Raw genomic sequence first — 12,087 nt, 5'->3', positions numbered from 1 at the left:
CGGGCAGGTTTAACACTGCTCGTGATGGCAAACTTTGAAAAAAGGCGCAATGACAAAAATTAGATCATTTATTATTTTGTTCAATAATTGTAAACCATTGAGCTCGTCACTGGGAAATGACATTTCAAAGAATGTATTACACTAAAACGACCATTTATTAAGCAGCAACTTGCTGCAAGCTTTGAGAGGAATCATCATGTAACGCGCCAGTTCCTATATTTCTTCAGCGAAATCACGGCAAGCTATGCGATTCGGCAACTCCTATTTCAAATCACCGCTTAATCGGCCGAGTTCGTCGTGCCTGTCTTTGACAATGGTGCCTATATTGTTTTGCCATCACGAGTATATGTGCACGTTGCCTTCTCCGTGACCGCTTGCCTGCTCATTCACGAAATCGCCGTAACCGTGCTCGCTGCGCCCTCACCGTTTCGCTTCTGCCATTTCTCTCTCCCACCTTTTTTTTACCCCCCTCCTAAACTACCCATCGTAGGACCACACCATGCAATCAAAGAAGTCCAGCCGGAAGAGCGACATGAGCCTAAACCGCAGCCTGTCGACCGGCTTCAGCGTGCCGCACGTCGTCATTCCGCGAGCTAGACATAGTCCTCCCAAACAGGTAAACCACAACTCGTCCAAAGGTCCCATGGTCATGTGGTGACGAGCGTCCTAACCAGCGCAAATCACATGCAGCCAATAACCTTATTCCAGCGCATAGACTACTAAAAACACGGGGTCGCAACTTGTACAGCCGCCTTCCCTTCCTACCCCCCCCACATTGTGCGAAATGCCACGTGACCTCCCCGCTCCTCGCCCGACCCCCCCAGAAGGCCTCTTCTTCGTGCAAAAACAAAAGCGAGGACTTTGCGCGGGCCCTTCCTCCCTCGTGTAGGAGAGGATTCTTCCCAATGCTCAGGCTGTGTGCGGCGGTACAGGTTTCCGGCCAGGCCTCTCTCCCCCGTCTCCAGGGGCTGGGACGATTTCAGGTAACATGAAATCAGGATGGCGCGAAGTGTCCCTTCCCCCCCACTTTCCCGGATTCCCCGCCCTGGACCGGCTGTCTTCGTTCTGCGTGTGACATCGCCCTTCCTGGTGTCGACGCACGTGTGAGGTCGAGCGAGAGAGAAACTCTGCGTCGTCGCCGAAATGGCGCGTGTGCTGTGTGTCTTGCTGTGCGTCGTCTGTCGCGATCCTGGACACTTCTCGTGGAAAAAAAATACACACATACGAAATGTAGAGACTGACCCAAGTGCGATGAGCGCCGACAGACAGCAAACCATTGCCTGCAGCGAGGCACGAATCACCGAACGACAGCTGGATTGTTTGTTGAGATTTTTTTTTTCATCACTGCAGACGCCTTTGTTTGTTTGTGCTTCAATTAAGGCTATTCTTTACGAGTATCTGCGCGTACTGTGTTAGCCACACCTCTTTGGAGCGCAGGGTTTACTTGTTGTTGTTTTTTCTTAATTGTTTTTGCTTGGTAAGATATTACTGTAAGATCGAATAAACGAACGCTCAGATTTCCTTGTCGGGTACCTTGGTTCCATCCATGGGGCATGAATACTGGATAGCCTTTTTATGAATTAATTTCTGTGTTCGGAGCAGGTGTGACTGACACTGTACGCTTTTTTTTTTCTTTTGAATGACTGAAAACGATTGATGATACGTGCCATTGTACCTCAAAGTTGCCTTTCCCCCTTTCACCTCTTCTAGTATTCCTTCTAGTGCTCTTTCTTAAACAAGACTTTACTTATTTTCTTTCTTGAATTTCGAAAGGGGAAAAAAAACGTCTAGTTGTAAATTTCAAAGCAAATATAAGCATGTAATAGCAATAATTCACATATTAGCGTCTTTCCTGAACAAACTAAATTTTCTGCGACCATTGTCAAGGTGGTTTAGGATCGTTACCGATTTCAAGGTATGACACAGGTGTTTACCACCTTGTTTCCAGGGAGCAGTGCTTACGACGCAATAAATCAACCACAGTGATACTAAATATACGATGAAGGCAAGTTATGAAGAGTGAATTGATATGCTTGTATAGATGTCTATTAACAGTTTGTGTTTGTTTTTCTGCAATGTTTATATTATTGTTGTGAAAATAAAAGGAGATAATGCCTAATCCTCCCTTCTTTGGTGTCAGTGGTGGCGAGTGCTTCTTTATGCATGTTGGGGGTTGCAAGGGCTGGGTTAACATTGGATTTTTTTCACTAATTGAGTTTTGTTATGGTTGTAACGTCAGAGGTGGACAAGAAAGAGTTGTCATTTCTCCATGCAGAGTGGCAATGCGATCTCCTTGTAGGGTTAACCTTCATTAAGTCGAGAACGACCTTTCCCTTTATCCGATAGCATACAAGCTATCTAACCTACATATCTACTTCTCTAGTATGTTATGTCCAAGTGGTTTGATAGGGAACCATGTGTTTAATCTTCCATTTGGTTGTTGCGATGCGATACGAAGCCGTTATTTAAGTGTCGCCTGAAATCTACGATGAATCGTCTGCCACTTCAGGAATTGAGCTGACAACTCTTACTTTTTTTTCCTTGCCGGATGCTTCCTTGGGTGGGCCGACGGAGGTGTTAAGATGGATGCGGGTTGCCCTTTTATTTCCTAAATGGCGGCTCCTTGGTTCGTAGGCTTTGGCTGGATGCTCCGATGTCTGTTGATCCGTTTTCTTTTGGACCACAAGGAGGACTTGGCTTACAGTTGCCATTAAACAATGGTCGGATGAAACTCAAGTGCCGAATGGGCCCTGCTTATCGAGCGATCCTGTTTACCACAAGAAATATAATCCTTGCGTGAGCTTTACTAAACAATGTGAGCTACGCATACCAATTGATCGTTGACAAATTGTGCACAATTCATTTCATGTTGTAATAATGGCGTTGTGAGTGAACAAAGGACGGCACCAAATGTAACTGCGTTCTATAAATTGCGAACGCGCTTCAAGGACTGTCACATGAAAGACAAGTAACACGCATTTTAAAGCTCAGCAGACTACCAGCTGGCCGGCACTTGCGATTTCTTTTGACCATGCCTGTGCAATACCAGCGTGTGAAGTCCTTAAATGACCGGTGCACCGTGAACCCCAAACTATGGGTGGTCTGCGGCTCCTAACCCTCTACGTGGACCTGGTGTCCGGACCCTCTTCTTCCAACCATCTCTCACAAAAAACCATGCAAGCTGGTGAACTGTGAGTTAACCCTTTCCTTCCCATTTACACATTTACATAACTAAATAATTGTGTACCTTTTCTGAATAACAGGAGGTTTTGTTTTTCGTTTTTCTTACCCCAGATAACATTTGTTGACCCGGAACTGGAATGACCGCCTAAAAGGAATAACGGCTTGTTTTTGAGTGTCTTTTAATAGCAAAATAATCACCATGTGTAAACTAAACTTGTAATATCGCCAATCGCCAATACGTTCTAATATAGTCGCGCTTTCTTGCAATGCGTTACGTCAAGAATAAATGTAACACTCGATTATTCATCCATAGTACACACTTTTGAAGCTAATTAAAGCGCTAATATCATGAAACTCAAATACAAGCAATAAGCAATCAGAAAACAAAGAAACATAAAAACTCTATGCCAGCTAACGTGCAACAGTGTTATTCGCATTCTCGCCTTCCAATAGGGTGGTCGATCTCGCAGCTTCAAATTGTAGTGTAAACTAATCCCGTGGTTTTCTGTAGCAGCCACTGTTATTTAGTGCCGTTCATATGTGCAAATTGTTTTCTGAGCAGGAAAGCATTATATATTTATGATCGTATTGCTACGTTGGATTCGAACAGCCATAATATTCACTCATTCTATCTGAGAATGAAACGGGATAGCTTTTAACCGGCCACTCGGTGCGTTTTAATTTTCGCATTACAGTACGGTAGGAGTGACTCTTCGGGGCTTCGGGCAATCGAATGTATAACGTCGGATAATTTACTTGTGTTACATACGTTGCCAATGCCACGACATTCATGAATTTTTATTGTTCTCTAATTGTTTAGATGTGCCAACTTTTCCAAAAGTGCTGGTACACAAACATTTATAGCACGAACAAAGATTATTCATTCCCAGTATATTAATTCGTGGAATCCAAGTCTAATGAATAATTCGCGGATCGCAGGGAAGACCTCTCAGTTCCGGAGCCATCGACACGCTCGGCCGAGACCAGGTGGACGTGGGGAGCATGCAGAGCAAGCTGCTTTACGTCTTGGACGGTTCGACTGGCAATGTGAGTTTAATAGACCCTTACATGATTAGAATATCGACAGCAAGCTACTTTACTTGGCCGTCCTTAGAGTCGTCCTCTTCAGTATAGAAAGTGTACAGTTTGAATGCAGTTTGAAAGTCATGGTGCAAAAGACGAGGTGCTGGTCACAGCATATTTGATGGTATAGCCATATGTAGATGCAGGGAAAATGAATTTGCATCGGCGTGTCCATCGTCTTGTCGCATGGTGAGACCGAAGATTACGTGCCGAGTGCACTTCCTAAATGTCCACACGTCACAACACCTTCAAGTTTCATAGCATTAACCAATAGAGCTATCCACTAAGTATCCCTAGCAGCACATCTCAGCAGCACGCGTATACGGGGAAGTTATCGCTTGACTTTGACAAACATCCTCAGATCTTCTGCTCAATTTCTTTCATTTTCTGTTGCCCATAGACACACAAATTGATTTCTAAACGCCTATATACTTTAGTCGCCAAAGGGTTCAGCTTGCAAGTCAACAAACTGCCTAATGGCATTCGATAGACACTGTAGAAACATGTAATTTCAATAGAATTAGTGTAAATATTTATTTTATGCATACTTTCTAGAAATGGACCTTTTAATTGTGAAATAAAGGGCGACGAGGTAGTTTTGAGCACAATCTTTGCTATTGACTGCAATATATGGGACTTCGCCTGTTACTCAAGTTGCCTCTTAGACACACGGCGGGCTTATATAGCCGACCTTCAATTCAGGAAAAGAAAAAGCCAAAAAAAAAAAAAAAAAAACACCTGATAGCTACCAGCACCAAAGAAACCTAGTCATATCGCCTAGTAACAACTGTTCGAGTTTGTACAATAGAGTCCGCAGGATCATCGACATCGGTGAACTTAGGTGTACTGCAGGATAAAAGCAACCTTCTCAGCCTTCCGTTTATCCCTGTCGGGCGTCAATGGCACGCAAATTCTACAAGAAAACTTTCTGATCTTCTACCAGAGACTCTTTGACCTGAACACCATATCCATGTTGTTACTCTCGTTGACGAGCCGTTATCTAGAGAACGATTTCATGGACCAATGCAATTCTTTAGTTTCAACCAGCCTATCATTACTCGCACCTGCCATCTCCCTGATTCCTACGCTTGCAACTTCCCTTTCCGACGCACTTTGCGCTCGCGTCGGCTTGGTTGCACCTGGAGCTTGGCCATCAAAGAAAGCAAAAAGCATGTTTTGCGACCACGACATCGTGTCTCTTGTAATGCATTCAATGGGACGCGGCGTTGGGTAATCAAGAATTATACGGGCAGATTCAAGGCTAAACGGCGGGCAACGTTAGACACAGAAGAGACGTGACAGACAAGCTCTTTGCGATCGAACGGCACGAGTACACGATGAGAGTGTACGTCTGCGAATGAAATCGGGGTCGCGAGGGTCAAATCATTTAGAAACGATTTCTGTCACGCTGGAGACGGTGAAATAACGCGTTTATAGTACGAGTCCTGCTGACGGGCGGCTTGGTGTGCTCCATGGGGAGATCATATTGGTTTGTTCTGCATTTATCAAGCCATTCGTAGTCTGCACAACGAGTGAACCCTTTTCGCTCGTTTTTTTTTTTTTTTCGTTCCGTTCGCCTAGCTTCTGTCTTCATTTGCATGTATGTCTGCGATGTTACCTAATACCATCGGTGGAAAATTGCCGCGTTGAGCAATATGGGCAATATAACAGCGCATGAGATAGCATGAAATGTACGGGGTGATATGGAGCCCTACATTCATTTTACCGTTACGTTTAAATTCAGTTATTTGCTCTTATATTACCCTACTTATTGCTTCGATGGGTCTCCTGTGTTTAACCATACTTTTATAATTGCACTCTTATAAAGTGTTTTTTCTTTCAGTGGAGTTAAGATAATGAGACGATGTTCTTTGTTTACAAGAAAAAATGCACACTGCCAGGGTCATCGAAGACAGGGTGACACAGAATAAAACAGCTGTTTGAAAGTGTTCAGGCTTTACGGTAATAACCCTATGTACCAGCATGTCACATGTCTTCCAACCACAGCCATAAATTGTACACCCGCGCACTTATGATTAAAGAAAAGTCAGCCTAAGTGGGGGAGCAAAAATCTGTGTCGCTTATTCTATGGCGCGTTATTCTTCGGCGCAGTAGGCAGTCACTTACTTAACTGCATTCTGCCACTTTCAGGTTCGGCAACCAGCGGACAGCAAGTCGGACGAAGGCCGCTTTGCAACGCTTCCGGACACCAACACTTTCAACCGTTGGAAGAGCAGTCAAGCCAAGGAGGAATCCACGGGAGCCAAAAAGAAGGGGTCCAAGAAATCTAGTCCTGCCTCGAGCGAGAAAAAGGTTAGCTTCGTTTATCCAACCACTCTCCTGAGAACTAAATGTGACTCGATCATCCTGCAATGGTCTCGCCCCCTTCCCCCCCCCCCCCCCCTTCCCACCCTCTCACCCACAGTGGTGGCGCACAAATAGTCGTAAAGCTTAGGTTAAGCAAAGAAGCTTATTCTAACCATTTTCTTTGTGTTATTTCCCGTAAACTATAGCGCATCTCTCGGAAACACCTTATGCTTAGTTCTCTGTTTCACGCGATACACCTTATAGATCTGCAATAACGATGTGTTACATTAAGTCTTCGGTGCATCAGTATTTTAGTCTGCTCACCCCTCTAATTCAAGTTTAAGACCTAATTTAAATGTATTTGAACACAAACATGACTCTGCTCGGTTTGTCATGTAGCAAGTTTCTGTTAATTAGTGTTCATAGAAAAGAAGAAAAAAAAACGAAAAAAAATCTTGTGTCAGCGCGAAGACCATCATGCAATCCTCAGTCATTTTGGGTCATGTCATCCATAGTCATGCGAGAATTGAAATTTCCTGGGATGTTTTCCTTCGCATCGTGACTTGGTAAAGGTGAAAGGTTTAGCCAACAGGTCTTTTGTATGCACCGAGCATTTTTTTTTCTTTCTTGATATTGAACATTGCATTTACTGCTCAGAACCGCGAAGCTTCGAAAGTTTGAGATATCAGATGAATGTAATACGCTCAGACCAAATTCATTTCCGAGCGAATACTATAGCGAGCAAATTGTAGCGGATATGATGCTCTCGCTGCGAAGAGCCACAATTGAAATAACTGATGAGCACTGCTACAGCTAATTCGTAAGGCAACGGTGCCATATATTTGGAGGCGCGGATGGTACTACAAATTTCGAAACTACAGCCTTGCATGCGAATGCTGAACACAGGAAATAAAACGATATCTAAGAACCTTTCAATCCACAGGTTCCTCTCACACCCGGCTTGAGCTTCTCGGAGTCAATATCGAGATCGAACGCAGCAGAAATGACGAATTCACAAACTATAAGCAAAACAGTCGTGCGATCGGATAAATATAGGTCCCGGCCTTCAGCGTGCGATCACAGCGCTCACTCTTTCTCGGCAGGCGAGCCCACCAGCCACGGGGACGGCGCAGCGTCGCCCCGATGCCCCGGCACCTCCCCCACCCCCGCCACCGGCGCCGATCACTCCGGGCACGTCCCGCTGGCTCGATAGTTCCAAGCGAGCCGCCGAGCGCCAGCACCTCGTGCATCAGAAGCAGCAGCAGCAGCAGCAGCGGGGACAAAGCGGCGACGATGCTCCCTCGCAGCCGTCCACTTTCTCTCGCGAAATGGACAAGTTCCGAAACACCATGACCGGACCGTCCGACGCTGGCTCACAGCAGCCGCAGCAGCAACAGCAAAGCGAGGACGCCTACGGCACCAATACCTTCACCAAGAAGAGGTGCGTGGGTCCTACACCTTCTCGTGCTTTAAACCTCAAATGCCCTCCGTGCACCTAATGCAAGGAAATCAACCGAACTTTTGCAAAGCGCCCTTTATCAGCCCAAAAACAGATTGAAAAATCGAAAGCTACATGAACTAATATGTAGCGGGAAATCAAGCTACAGGAATATTTCCCCTTGCAAACCTGGAAAGTTTACCAAGGTAGAAGAGGCCTCCAAATATGTTTCCAGTACGATGCCATTGCCGTTATGACGGCACGCGTCCTAGACATTCACAACTTTCGGTGAACGGTGCAATGGACAAGCTCGGAAGCGCGCACAAGTAGAAAAAGTGGCTGATAGGTCCAGAAAAGACGCCGCAACTACTGACTGGTTGTTATATAACCGACTTTTAAACTTGTATTGCAGTAGGACAACACTACATTTGCTGGTAGTGCTGCACAGAAGCGTTTATTCCCATTACTTGTTCGAGGCTTTTGACTGAAGGGATCCCTTCTCCCCCTTCCCCAGTGCAGGGTAGCCTACCGGGCTCAGCCTGGTTAACCTCCCTGCCTTTCAGTTATGACTTCTGTCTCACTCTCTCTCTCTCTTTGACTGAAGGGGGAAACGGGCTTGTAAGAGAGCTTAAAAGTACAAACATAAGATTTTCGACTTATCATTTTTCTTTAGTTTTCTTCCATCTAAACCCAAAATAGTGGCAAGCATCAGCGCTGAACTGGGCTACTTGGTCTACGTTCATTGTTCTGGCGCTATGTGCAGCACGCACCGGACAAGAGGACCACTGACTAGGAAGGAAAACTTTGTCTCAAATTTTCCGTGTCAGTTTACGTTTTTCATCCTTGACGGGGTTCCTATCGTTCCCTTTGGTGTCTGCTGCACTAACCACAAGAACAGTGAATCGTCAGCGCGCGCTCAATAATTTAATATAAGACCTCTTTCTTCTAGCCAGTTTCGGTATCGAGTACGTAGATGCGTCATGACGTCATGATGCACTGGCTTTCTGCGTTTCTGCGACTGTTGCTTCAGAAACATGCGGTTCAAGTCGGATGAAAATGCACTGCTTCGCAACGTCATCATATCTAGGCTTATTGCTTGACAACTAGCTTCAGCAAATTTTCCTCCTGGGTATCTCGACGTCCCAATCGGGTTGATCATGTCAGGTCCGGCGTTTTGTGAAGTTCAGTATCGAATTAAACTATTTTTAAGATTCCCAGCCTTCGTACTTGCCAAGTGCAATCATATTCACTCGCAAGAAGCGTGTGGTGGAACTTCGACAACTTCAAAAATTTCTTTCGGTACTGCTTTAAATACTTGTTTGCGAGCTGCTAGACGCAACGAATAACCTTCGCGAGAAGTTCTGTGGGTGTCTATGCCAGCACACGCCGACAGAAGTACACGAATCTTAGCTGAAAACCTGCTTGAAAAAAAAAATGGTCAAAAACATAGTCAAGTACAATATGACGGAACCATTGCTTACAATGTTTCTTCACTTGGTCAGTTAATCCGATTTTCCTTTAGGTGTTCTTCTATCTAACCAGGTGGTTTCTCGTCAACTTTTAGTTACGTCAATTCGAAGCTTCATTGAATCACAAGGAATCCATTGTTTAAATTCTGTTAGTTTTATGTTAACCCTTGATTTCTTATTTTCTTTTTGTTGAGCCATTCAGTTTTCCAAGTGACGCCTGTCATCACACCTCTCTTGTACTCTTCCGTCTTGTTTTGATTTACCTTAGTTAAACTTACACCACTTGTCAATTTTGCCCATACCACCCTACTCTTCGTTATTTCCCAGTAATGTCCGCTTGCCACTGGCTCAAGGGATAAAAACTCGGTTCGCGTCCTCGCCGGACCTCCAATAAAGTTATTTCACTCACTCAACTCACGTTTCGTTATGTAATTACCCGAGGGTTTTACTCCTTTATGTGCAGTCTTTCTGTACCTCCTTCTATGCCATCTAGTGTAAGGTATCAAACCCTGCAGACGCCATTTTGCTTAACCTCCCAATCTTCCTTCATTAGGTTTGTTCGGTTCAGAAAAGGTGCCTGGCACCGAAAATGTGCAGGTGGTGCCAGTTATGGTGTGCTGGGCGGCACCCACCCAGTGAAATATTCAAGGATGCACTAGACCGCGGCGGCACCTTGCCTTGCGCCCCGTTCAATCGAGCATGGGGGTGCAGGGTGTAGCGCTGTACCTCGGGGAATCGAAGGCCTAGGTGCAGTGCACCGTAAATAGGTGCAGAGAAACTTGACTGAATCGAATAAACGCATTGCTTCGTCTCTCTCTCTCTCTATCTCTCTCGTGAACACGGCTGGTTGTGTTTCACTGGAGGCGTCCTATTTCTTTCTTGCGGCTGCAGCACAATCTCGGAGACGGGCCGATCGTACGACGAGACGACCATCCGGCCCGCAGTGAAGAGGCTGCGGCCGCCCGACGCGCCCGACGATGATGCCGTGCCCAGCACTTCGCGCGGCGGCGGAGGTGGTGCCAATTTTGGCGAGGTGAGTGTGCTTGTGTGCGCGTTGTATTCTATGTGATTGCGTCGTTGAGAGTGGTGCTGAAAATCGTCCTGACCTGGGATCTGAACGAGAAGAAGGTGAACCGTGGGGCTCGGTTTTCGTTAGTCACAACCGCATTATTGGCAGCAGGTGGTGTTGGCTAACACTCGCAGAGCCAGATCTATAGAGTACACATTCACGGATACCCAAGAAAGGGAACAGCAGGAAACCATTGGCTTGATTGGTGTAGCATCACACGTGTAGTGTGGGATGCTACACACAGGCGTGGGTTCGGCTCCCACCGGCGGCAAATTATTACCTTTGTGATATTACGATTTATTAGACAATGACGTCTCACGCAATCGAGGCAGTCCACGAACGCTGATGGCGCACACAGCGACAGACGCAAGAGCACTTCTTCGTCTTCTTCACTACAATGGCCCCCGGGAGAGAAGATGAGCCATCCTCACGACCTACGGCGTAGGTAGGATCAGGGGGTCATAGTATGGCTTAAGTCGGCTGACATGAACCGTGTCACGTCCGCGATGTCTAAGGTCGTGTGATGGCGTCACAGGCTCGACAACGTAGTTGACTGCCGAGGTACGGTCGATGACGCGGTAGGGGTCATCATAGCGCGCAAGAAGTTTGGTTGAAAGGCCAGGGCTGTGAGGTGGGATCCACAACCAAACAAGGGAACCAGTCGGAAAATGTAGTGTAGGCACGTTACTGTCATGGCGCAGCTTTTGGCGACCTTGGGCGGCGGTCGTAAGGGTACGGGCGAGCTGCCTACAGTCCTCTGCGTATTTGGCGGCTTCAGACCCTGGCGTGCATTCAGAAGCGTCGGGTCGGTATGGGAGCAGTGTGTCCATTGTACACAAGGGCTCGCGTCCATATAGCAGAAAGAATGGCGAAAAGCCAGTGGTAGCTTGTGTGGCCGTATTATACGCATACGTTACGAACGGCAAAACAGTGTCCCAGTTACTGTGGTCCGAGGTAACGTACATAGTCAACATGTCACCGAGTGTGTGGTTGAACCTCTCTGTCAAGCCGTTCGTTTGCGGGTGGTAGGCTTTAGACTTGCGGTGAACGATGCTGCATGCAGCGAGAAGGGTTTGGATTACTTCGGACAGGAACACACGCCCCCGGTCGCTGAGCAGTTCGCGTGGTGCTCCATGTCGAAGAACGAAGTTCCGCAAGATGAAGAAGGCAACGTCACGCGCAGAAGCCGCCGGAAGTGCGGCAGTCTCGGCGTAGCGCGTCAAGTGGTCGACACCTACAATTATCCATCGGTTTCCTGAGGAACTGCAGGGAAGTGGCCCGTATAAGCCTATGCCGACGCGATCAAATGGCCGGGCCGGGCAGGGGAGCGGCTGTAACTCGCCAGGAGGGCGCTGTTGAATTTTACGCCTTTGGCACGCCGTGCAAGCGCGTACGTACTGGTGCACGAAGTGATACATGCCGTGCCAGTAGAAACGCTGCCTGAGCCGAGTGTACGTTTTCAGAACGCCGGCGTGACCATTATGAGGAGCGGCATGGAAATAAGCGCATATGTCAACACGCATGTGTCGTGGTATCAC

At 46.7% G+C, this 12,087-nt stretch overlaps 1 protein-coding gene across 4 annotated transcripts in view; it reads left to right on the top strand.

The window, feature by feature from the left end:
• The window catches only part of LOC119455907 (mucin-17-like), a 228,556-nt gene that overhangs the window by 206,695 nt on the left and 9,774 nt on the right, over nucleotides 1-12,087 (top strand). For 3 of the 4 annotated variants that reach the window (XM_037717447.2, XM_049669425.1, XM_049669424.1), the window contains 4 exons: nucleotides 4,123-4,230; nucleotides 6,418-6,579; nucleotides 7,677-8,014; nucleotides 10,372-10,513. In XM_037717447.2, coding sequence (XP_037573375.1) covers nucleotides 4,123-4,230; nucleotides 6,418-6,579; nucleotides 7,677-8,014; nucleotides 10,372-10,513 — 750 coding nt within the window. Of the gene's footprint in view, nucleotides 1-490; nucleotides 2,125-4,122; nucleotides 4,231-6,417; nucleotides 6,580-7,676; nucleotides 8,015-10,371; nucleotides 10,514-12,087 lie in introns of those variants that run through there. The other variant, XM_037717446.2, reaches the window with a different exon arrangement.

This window comes from Dermacentor silvarum, chromosome 6, assembly GCF_013339745.2.
Source record: "Dermacentor silvarum isolate Dsil-2018 chromosome 6, BIME_Dsil_1.4, whole genome shotgun sequence".
Lineage (NCBI taxonomy): Eukaryota > Metazoa > Arthropoda > Arachnida > Ixodida > Ixodidae > Dermacentor > Dermacentor silvarum.
The sequence above is the reverse complement of the archived record's forward strand: the minus strand, read 5'-3'. Positions and strand labels throughout refer to the sequence as shown.